The sequence below is a fragment of the Protobothrops mucrosquamatus genome, unplaced genomic scaffold (genome assembly GCF_001527695.2).
Source record: "Protobothrops mucrosquamatus isolate PMUCROS unplaced genomic scaffold, P.Mucros_1.0 scaffold760, whole genome shotgun sequence".
Classification (NCBI taxonomy): domain Eukaryota; kingdom Metazoa; phylum Chordata; class Lepidosauria; order Squamata; family Viperidae; genus Protobothrops; species Protobothrops mucrosquamatus.
Genome location: NW_015387029.1, coordinates 144,704 through 154,485, shown reverse-complemented (window position 1 = coordinate 154,485; position 9,782 = coordinate 144,704). Strand labels below are relative to the sequence as shown.

At 39.7% G+C, this 9,782-nt stretch overlaps 1 protein-coding gene across 1 annotated transcript; it reads right to left on the bottom strand.

Annotated features, from left to right (window-relative positions):
- Window positions 1-1,884: 1,884 nt before the first annotated feature.
- LOC114922743 (vomeronasal type-2 receptor 26-like) lies at window positions 1,885-9,528 on the bottom strand. The gene is made up of 5 exons (XM_029284606.1): window positions 9,377-9,528; window positions 8,348-8,639; window positions 7,342-7,951; window positions 3,781-3,867; window positions 1,885-2,789 (listed from the first exon to the last, which is right to left on the bottom strand). Exons 1-5 carry the CDS (start codon window positions 9,526-9,528, stop codon window positions 1,885-1,887), a joined length of 2,046 nt encoding a protein of 681 aa, XP_029140439.1.
- Window positions 9,529-9,782: the final 254 nt, after the last annotated feature.

Below are 9,782 nucleotides of genomic sequence, written 5' to 3'. Positions count from 1 at the left end.
TTGTTTGCTCCATTTCTTCGTCACAATCAACAATCTTGGTGTTTGTTATCATATTTAAAAATCTCCCTTCTCACCTTTATTGATGGTTGGTATCTTCCTCAATCTTGGGTCTTCTACCAGAGACCAAGATGTTTGAGGGATCAAAGCAGTAACCTAGCTCTTCCTAGCAGTGACCTTTTTGGGACACAGAACTCCACTGTGGGAGCCACTCTGCCAACTTAGGAATCATAGAACTGAGTGTTTTTACCATCACTGAAATTACTTCAGCCTTGACTTTCCATATCTTCTCTTGTTCCTCCTTAAGACCCTGGTTTTCCACCAGCTTCTTCCTGTTGTTGCTGTCACTTGACTGTGTTGCATCTATCACCACCACTTTCTTCTTTCTATGACCACTATGTCTGATTGATTGGCCAGGACCTGTCTGTCTGTCCAGATTTGCAAGTCCCAATGGATCGTAGCCCTGTTATTCTTCAAACTTTGAGTGGAATATCACATCTGGGCTTGGGAATGTCTAGCCCATACACTGTGCATATGTTCCTGTATACAACACCAACTACTTTGTGGTGCCATTCAGGGCATGTTGTCCCTGCCTTCATCTGACACCCTGCCACTGTCATAATCAGAATAAAGATGGAAGGGACCTTGGAGGTCTTCTAATCAGCCTCCTGCTCAAGCAGGAGACGTTCTACCATTTCAGACAAGTGGCTGTTCAGTCTCTTCTTAAAAAACTCTAGTGATGAAGCACTCACAACTTCTGATGGCAAGCTGTTCCATTGGTTATTGTCCTCGCTATGTATTGGATTGTCTCTGAGGCTGGATGCAATATTTAGGTATGGTGTCACCAATGTAGAATATGGAGGAACCATGATTCTCTTGATGTTGATGCTCTATGTCTGTAGATACAGCAAGGATTATGGGGATTTTTTAAGCTGCATCAACAGACGCAGAGTGTCAGCAACAAGATGCTTATGTTGACTTATGTTCAGCTTGTGATTCATGAAGATATACAGATCTTTTCACATAAGCTACTGCTCAGGTTGCTCTCTTCAATCCTAAACAAGTGCCTTTGATGTTTCCTACACAAATAAAGGACTTGAATATGTCCATGTTGAATTGATCTGATTGGATTCTGATTATTAATCCGTCTTGTTGAGATCTTGAATCCTGATCCAATCCTCTATGACAGTTTTTCTCAACCATGGAAATTTAAGGTATCTAGACTTCAATTCCCAATTCCTAGTCAGCAAGCTGAAGTCCACATTTGTTAATGTTTACAAAGTTCAGAAACATTTCTCTAAGATGTTTTTCTTTCTACCATATTTTTTTTGCTAACTTCAAAGATATTAAATATATTTTAATTTATTGTACTAGTCATTTTTAATATATTGAAAAGCATAGGACTCAGAATGAAGCCTTCAACATTGAAGTCTCTTTCTAGGTTCAAGCATATTTTATTTCGGTACATTCATTCAACTAGCTCATAGCAGACTTCAGCCCCCATTTTGCTCTCTTCTCTACTGGGATCCCATGGAAGATATTGCCAAATGCTTGGTGAAATCAAGGTTCTGTTCTATTCTATTCTGTTCTGTTCTATTCTATTCTTCTAATTAGTTAAGCATATCACGTTATAATACTGAGTCCTAAAGTTGAAATGTTTTAGTATTATTTAAATTGTATTGTACCAAATCTGAAATGTAAATAGAATGAATTTCAAATAGGAATTAAAAATGACATGTCTTTGGACAGAGATGATTATAAAATATTTCCATGATTTCTAATCATTTGAAGGACAAGTCCCTCTCTTATTTCATCATTGTTAAGAAATCATATCAAATTTAAAAAAGGCCCCAAAGTCAAAATAAAAGTTACTACATTACACATAAATCAGAGATTCTTGCGCCTCATTATATTTTCTCTCTTATTCAGATCAGGCCTCAATAGGATAATATAACACTTGGGGGAAAAGATACAAGCCAAGAGACCAGCCCCAGAGACTAAGATGGAGAAGATCTCCACAGTCACCATAGACTTCCCTTTAGTGCTCAGGTAGGTGGGGAGGAAAGTGATCCAAACACTGCAAAAGACCAGCATGCTAAAAGTAATGAACTTGGCTTCATTAAAGCTGTCTGGCAATTTCCTAGCTAGAAAGGCCATTGTGAAACTGACGAGGGCCAAAAAACCCAAGTAGGCAAGGATAGTGTAAAACATTGAAGCTGAGCCTTCATTACATTCCAAGATGGCCTCTCCAACCAAGGAGTGGAAGTCCATGTTAGGAAATGGGGGAGAGGTTACCAGCCAGATGGCACAAATAACTGTTTGGATCAGGGGACAGGTGATAACAATGGAGTTGGTCAGTGCTTTCCCTAAGAATTTCCTTGCCCTGTTCCCTGGCTTGGTGGCCATGAAGGCCAGAACCACCATGGTAGTTTTTGCCAAGATAGAGGAAACTGCAAGGGAAAAGACAATGGCAAAGGCAGTTTGTCGGAAGAGACAGGTGAGTTTCCTGGGTCGACCAATGAAGAGGAAGGAGCAGAGAAAGCAGAGCAGGAGGGAGACCAGGAGGATGTAGGTGAGATCTCGGTTGTTGGCCTTGACAATTGATGTGTGACGATGCATAAGGAAAATTCCCAGAACTGCCAATGTGTTCATACAGAGAGAAAGAGTGAGAGAGGCTAAAATGTATCCAAGGGTATCTTGATAGGCAAGGAAGTGGATCTTCTTGGCAATGCAGTGGTCCTTGTCCTTGTTGGGATACTGGTCTTCTGGGCAGGGATCACAGCGAGCTGTATCTGAAATCAAGAAATCAAATCTTTGTCTGAACATTATTTCTCCCTCATTATTCCTCCCTCCCTCTGTTTTGGCATGACTGTCCCCTATAGCAAATCCACAAAGGAAATGATGGGATGACCTATTGTGCATTTCATGGTGGATCAAAAAGGCAATTTTTTCTATAGTATATTATTCATGATGCCTTTGCCAGAGATCAGGATGTGTTCAGCTCCAGTTAATCTGGTCCTTTTTGCTGTGTGAAATAAATGCCATCTTCAGTCACTAGGTGCTTCCATGACCATTGTGGGTTTCAGCGTGAGAGATTGTCATTTCTTTCCCAATTTTTTTCTCTCAGCCAGAAATCCTGCTCTATTGTTTGCTCTATTGTGCATTAGTTTTCATTTGTGCTGAGAATATCTAAAATGCAACAGAGAAGGACATAAAAGTGTCTACTGAGTTTTAGGAGAGGGAAAGATCTCTTTTCCAGATCAAAGGTGATTTATAGATAAATTGATTGCCAGAGGGTGAGAAGAAAGAATGATTCAGAAGCAGCACAGCACTGAGAGTTCCTTGGCTCAAATTCTCTGCTTTGAACTTCAAATCTGTTTATTCAGATTTTTGTTGTTGTTGCAGGGAACGATTGCCAGACATAGATAGATAGATCTTCTGTTCCTCTGATGGGTCTATCAATTCCATAGGTGACTGACAGTACTGACAGAAGAAGCACACTCTAAATATTAAAAAAAATAACTTGAATTTTAAAATTAACTTGAAATGGAGTGGCAGTCAGTTTTCCCAATGGGACATGACACTCTATATGAAATTATTGAGGAATGAGATAGGTGGCCTATGGGGGCAGGACAATTTAGATCCATAAACTGAAATGTTCTGCTATAAAGTATGAATATTTTGACACATGTCAATCCTATAAAAATGACAGCAAAATTAAATTTTTGTTTTACTGAATGACTTCTGTGATCCTGCAAGATCTGCTTTTAAGATTTGCTCTACCTGTTTGATTAGAAACGGTCCCTTCTGGACATGGTAAACATTGGTAGCAGCAGACCTGCTTGCCCTCTGGAAGGCTTCTCCTCTCTCCTGCATGGCACCTCTTCATGCCACACCTGGCAAAGGGCACCTTCTAAGAGAGAAAAGAGAAATGCTTGAGATGGCATAAGCAACAAACATGCTTCATTGATTCTTCTCCACATTCCTATTCCTATTTATTATTATTATTATATAGCTTTTATGAAACCATAAATAATGAGGATCCAACAGAACAGTGTGAAGGAAATGTTTTCTGAGAGGAATGGAAGTGGGTAAGCAAAATAGAAAGAGAAGAAATGGGTTCTAATTGAGGCAACATTGAAGTACTTGGTTCTCAGTATGCTTTATCAAACTTTCTATGGCAACATGGGTGACATGGTTCTTTTTATTAACACAATAGTTCTTTCTTGGGGATAGTAACAACAGAAAGGTGGAGAAGTAACTTGAGATTTGCCAAATAAGAACATCTATGGCTAAAAGGCGAAAGATTTATATGATCTGAAGAGAAACCAGAGTATATTTATATGTATTTATATGTAAGGGTATAGGTATATACTGTACATATGTTGTATGTAGCATGTTTATATGTGTGTTATGTATGTGTACACTTTTGAGAGCAGGCAACAGAATTTCATTTTTAATGTGTGCCAGTGTGCCCACAGTAAAAAATGTCAAAAAAGGTTACCTTATCTTATCTCATCTTATCTTCCCTTTCCTGAAATGTATAAATATGAGTGAATCCTTTTGCCTGTAGGAGTCCCTCCCATTGCTTACTCCAGTGTACGCTATTAAATCCTGCAGTGAGATTTGATCATTGGTTTTGGGGTCCAGTGTTTGACTCCCCAATGGGAATAGTCCATAGAAATCACTGTTGCCTGTCGTAATGGCATCCTAGCTTTCAAGAACTTCTTCCCCATCCTAACCTTTTCTGGACCTGCCACAAATCATACTTGAAATGTGTTACATGCAAATCAGGTTTTTCACCAAACAGCTACCATATTTTTGATTCAATAGACCTTTTTCCAGCTAGAAGAATGTTCTGCATCTCCGGAAGAGAATGAATCTTTCCCTGAATTTACAACAATGCTTTTAAACTGACCTTTGTGGCCCAGATGATTGCATCAGAGTTAATCATGAAATCCTGGCCTGGGGGAGCCCCAGGATTGATTTGCCCAACTTTAACAAAAACAATTGATTGATTGGGGAGGAAAACCCAGTTGAAAAGATCATAACGAGCAGATCCCAGTCCATTTTCTGAAAAGGAGACTTCTTCTCCAGCACTATTGTTGAACTGGATGTTCCTCAAATAGGGAAGAAGCTGAAAGAAAAAGAGACCTTCAGAAATTAAAGTAATTGGCTGAAAGCCACAAATGAGTCATCATGGCTCCTGCCATTCTATGATGTCCCTCATTTTAGCAGACTGATTTATGTCTGAGAAGCTAGTGAAATTCATGGAGATTTGAGCAGTCAGGAGTAACACCAAAGGCTTAGCTACTTAACCAACACAACACAAGTTTGCCTTAGTGATTGGGCTTTTGTATCAATGGCTTTTTCAACTCCACTTTGAACAAATGTTTCCTACCTACAATGTTTATAATGCCACACTCCAAATTTCATTGTTTGTCTCTTCTCATGCTTTACTTGGCTACATACATACATATTTTTTCTATCCTGCTCTATGGAGTAGAGAGTTGGTCTCTGACAGAAGGCCACCTGAAGAGACTAGAAGCATTTGAAATGTGGATTTACAGGCGGCTGTTACGTATAAGCTGGGTTGACAAGATCAGAAATGAGGAGGTGATAAGCCCCCTGGGAAAGCCCAGGGAAATCATCAAAACAATTAAAAAACAAAAATTAGAATATTTCGGACATGTGATGTGACACCCTGAAAAATAAGGCATGCTCCATTTAATTCTCCAGGGAAAGATTGAAGGCAAACGAGGTCCAGGCAGAAGAAGAACATCATGGCTTCAAAATCTAAAGGACTGGTTGGGACAAAACTCAGCAGCACTTTTTCGTGCGGCTGCTGATAAAAACAGGATCGCCAACATGATCGCCAATATCCGATAACGGATATGGCACAAGAAAAAGAAGAAGATACATTTTAAAATCTTTACTTTGGTCCAGGGTTTTACAGATCACAAATATATTTTAGGAATGATTAAATAATTTCTTTCAAAATGGTGTGCAATTCCACTAACTTTCTCTAGCTGATAGACAAAGAGGGACAAAAGGAATCATATCTGGATAAGTGGGGCCATGTGGAAGGAAATGCTTGCCCTAGTTTGTCATTTCACTGTCCAGTGAAGCCTTTGATGGAGAAAAGCCTGATGAATTTCAGATCAGCAACAGTTTGGATTCAGGTCACAAACTGAGCGAAATTAAGTTGGTTCTTGAAATATGTCCACAAAAACTTCAACTGCCCTATTGAAGCATCTTGCCCAAATACACCCAGATTGTCATCTTTCTCTGGGCTGATTCCTCTTCCATGAAGTTGTCACTTCCTGAAACTCAGGAAAATATTGAAGATCTTTTAGATCCTCATATGATTGTACTTCATCTATGGATCTGATGGATGACTGGTTTGGTTTATTTCTGTTTTTCCTCCTCTGCCCCTTTTCAATCAAGGCCACACTTGGAATACGGCATCCAGTTTTGGTCACCACAACATAAAAAAGATGTTGAGACTCTGGAAAGGGTGCAGAGAAGAGCAACAAAGAAGATCAGGGGCCTGGAGGCTAAAATACTATAAGGAACGGTTGTTGGAATTGGGTATGTCTAGTTTAATGAAGAGAAGGACCAGGGGGGACACGATAGCAGCCTTCCAGTATCTCAGGGGCTGCCACAAAGAAGAGGGAGTCAAGCTATTTTCCAAGGCACCTGAAGGCAGGACAAGAAGCAATGGAGGAAAACTAATCAAGGAGAGAAGCAACCTAGAACTAAGGAGAAACTTCCTGACAGATAGAACAATTAACCAGTGGAACAACCTGCCTCCAGAAGTGGTGAATGCTCCAACACTGGAAGTTTTTAAGAAGAGACTGGACAGCCATTTGTCCAAAATGGTGTAGGGTTTCCTGCCTGAGCAGGGGGTTGGACTCGATGATCTCCAAGGTCCCTTCCAACTTTATTATTATTATTAAACATCAAACTTCATTCCCATCATTGTTTTTAATCATTGCTGTTCCAACCTGCTCTGATGTACATGGATATGGTAGCCTACAGATATTTAATGAGTAATTCCAGAAATACATATGGGAAATGTCCTCTATAAGGATCTGTGGACTGGATAAAAAGTCACAGAGATTACCTGCCATGGCTGGACATTTGAGATCCTCTTTCCAAGCTTCATCATGGCTGGTCGTCCTCCAGATCCATATATTGCACGTAATGAGTGTGCCACAGCATAAATGGTATTGTAGATGTTGTAACTTTCACCGGTCATGCTTATTTCAAACAAGAAAGATGGTACATTTTGTAAATTCTCCTTCCCAGTACAGTTTTTCATCTCGTCTAGATAAAATATACCTGGTTTGCGGAAGTCGCATTCAAAGACCCTTTCCCACCATAACGGGAGAAACATATCCCCTTGTGGGTTCAAGGGGTCTAAAGACAGGAGGAAATTGCTGAATTTTGAGATGTCACCAGTGTGATCCCTAAAATGCAAAGCTCCATTCAAGGGTTTTAGATATTTCCATATATCTACATTTCCCATTACACTGAATTTCCAAGAGGAAGTTAGGATCCAAACATTCTGAAGTGGTTCCCTTTCATGAATTACATAAAACTCCAGACCACACTGAAAAAGCTCAACAGTTGCAGAGTCTCCAAAGAAAACAACAACATCAGCTTTGAGCCAAATTTTGGAATATAAAAAAAACTGCTCCATATCTTCAAAATTTTGCAGCATTTGAGTGAAGGCCAAGCAGATTTCCTTCTCCTTGAGCATTGGCATCAAAGTTGAAATGAAATGTTCTCCAATGTCATTTTTAGGAGCCAGAAGCCCAACCCAGTTCCACTGGAAATACAAAAGCAACTGGACTAAACCCACATACTGAGAAAATTCCTTGGGATTAATCTGGAAGAAGGAAGGATAAACTCTTCTGTCTCCTCCAGTGGATCCAAAGCCAACACTGAGCTGGAAAAAGTGAGAATCTTCTTTAAAAGACAAAGCAAAATTTGTGGTGACTTTAGGGGTTCCCATTGTGTAGTTTATTGACCCCATCAATCAAGCTGAGTCATTTTGAGAGATAAGCTTCTTAGCTTCTTGGGATGAGCCATCAATTAACATATTTGCAGAGTTGTAACATGTCAGAATCCAAGGGAACAAACCATCAAACAATGTTTTATGTTACATGAAACATATCTTGACATATAAAATACTTAAATGAATCCAAGTATAGCATTGATTCTCTAAGTCACATATTATTTAATCCATCACCACACCCTAAACATCTTTGGTATCATCTTGCGCTTCTGTGAGTTTGTCTGTTGTTTGTCTATTTCATATAAGTATCCAAAGGAGCCCCCTTACCTGTGGGACCTTGAAGATGCTGAAGATGGAAGCCATCACTATTGAGGATTTGGCGTTGTCACCTCCAATGACAGAAATCAGAGGGTCCTGCTGGTCACATTTATAACCTGGAACCATTTGGTCACGTGTGGAGAGCAGAAAAAGGCTGATTAAAGAAATCCTCCTTTCCCACTGGACATTGTCATACATGTGGAAACCAAGGGTGATGTTGGGGAGGAGAAAGAGATCCTTGTTGATCTCTGTGACTGCAAACACCAAGGCCAGGAACTGGTGGTAGTTGTTGGGAATGGCTCTATAGTGACCAAAACATTGTAAAATATTACAGGAAAGCTTGTGTGTGCTCGTGGATTTTGCCTTGTCTTTAATCTTTGTGAGGGTTTACTTTGGAGCAGGAAGTCCAAAATATTAATAGTTTTTTTAAAAATGTTTTTGATTGTGAGAAAGGAGAAAAAGCCTGTTATGGATCATTTTATATCCTTCTATCACTTTTATATCCTTCTTCACTTTGCTTCAGTGTCTGTAATCCTACCCAGTTTCTCCTCTCGTAGCCTAATCAATTTTATTCTCTCTTGGAGCAGCTTCTTCAGGTCTGATAAACATTGGTGACAACAACAGTGGGGGACACAGCAAAGATTTACTGAGGGTCATTATTCATAAGCACTGCTGATTTCAAAACTGAGTTTTGTGGGTTTTTTTTAATAGTACTCCATGCAGGAATAGCTTTGAGCTTCTCTTTGAATGTTCCATCTTGACTTTCTGTCCAAATTAACAATGTCAGTCATCTTCTTAACTAGGGCAGTGAAATTCCTAATGTGTTGGCCCTCATCACTCTTACGTGGTTTATTGTCTTCCTGACAAAGAATTCTGGAAAAATTGAGAATCTAGTCTGTTTTATGAGCTTGGCTCTTTATTGAGAAAAAACACAAACATTGGAACTACATTAGGACATTGAAAGATCATCGGAACAAATATTTTTGAGCAAACAAAGCAAACAATCATCTACATTTTTCTCCTCCAGGTGAAACTTACACAAAGGTAACAGAATACCATAATGGGTCCATTGTAAAGTCTAGGTAGACACTGTTACTATAAACGCCAAGGGGAAAATTCCCACCAATAATGAGATCACCAGGCCTGTAATAGTATTCCTGAATCTTTAAACGTTTTGGCAAGACAGACATGGTTTGCATCCTCATAGCAGATGTTGGAGAAGTTGGAGGCAGGAGCCAGAAGAGCAGTAGCAGCAGGAGAGGCAGCCCAGTCATTCTTGTCACCTTCCCTCCTAGATCAAAAATCAAGGTTTGTGCAGAAGCTGATTTACAGGTATCCCATGAAATCTCAGCAGAGTCTTAGCAAATAGTCTGATTATGCCACCTCAGTGGCCCCAGTTCAAATTTATATCAAACATGCTTCCACTTACCTGTGTTGGGACTGT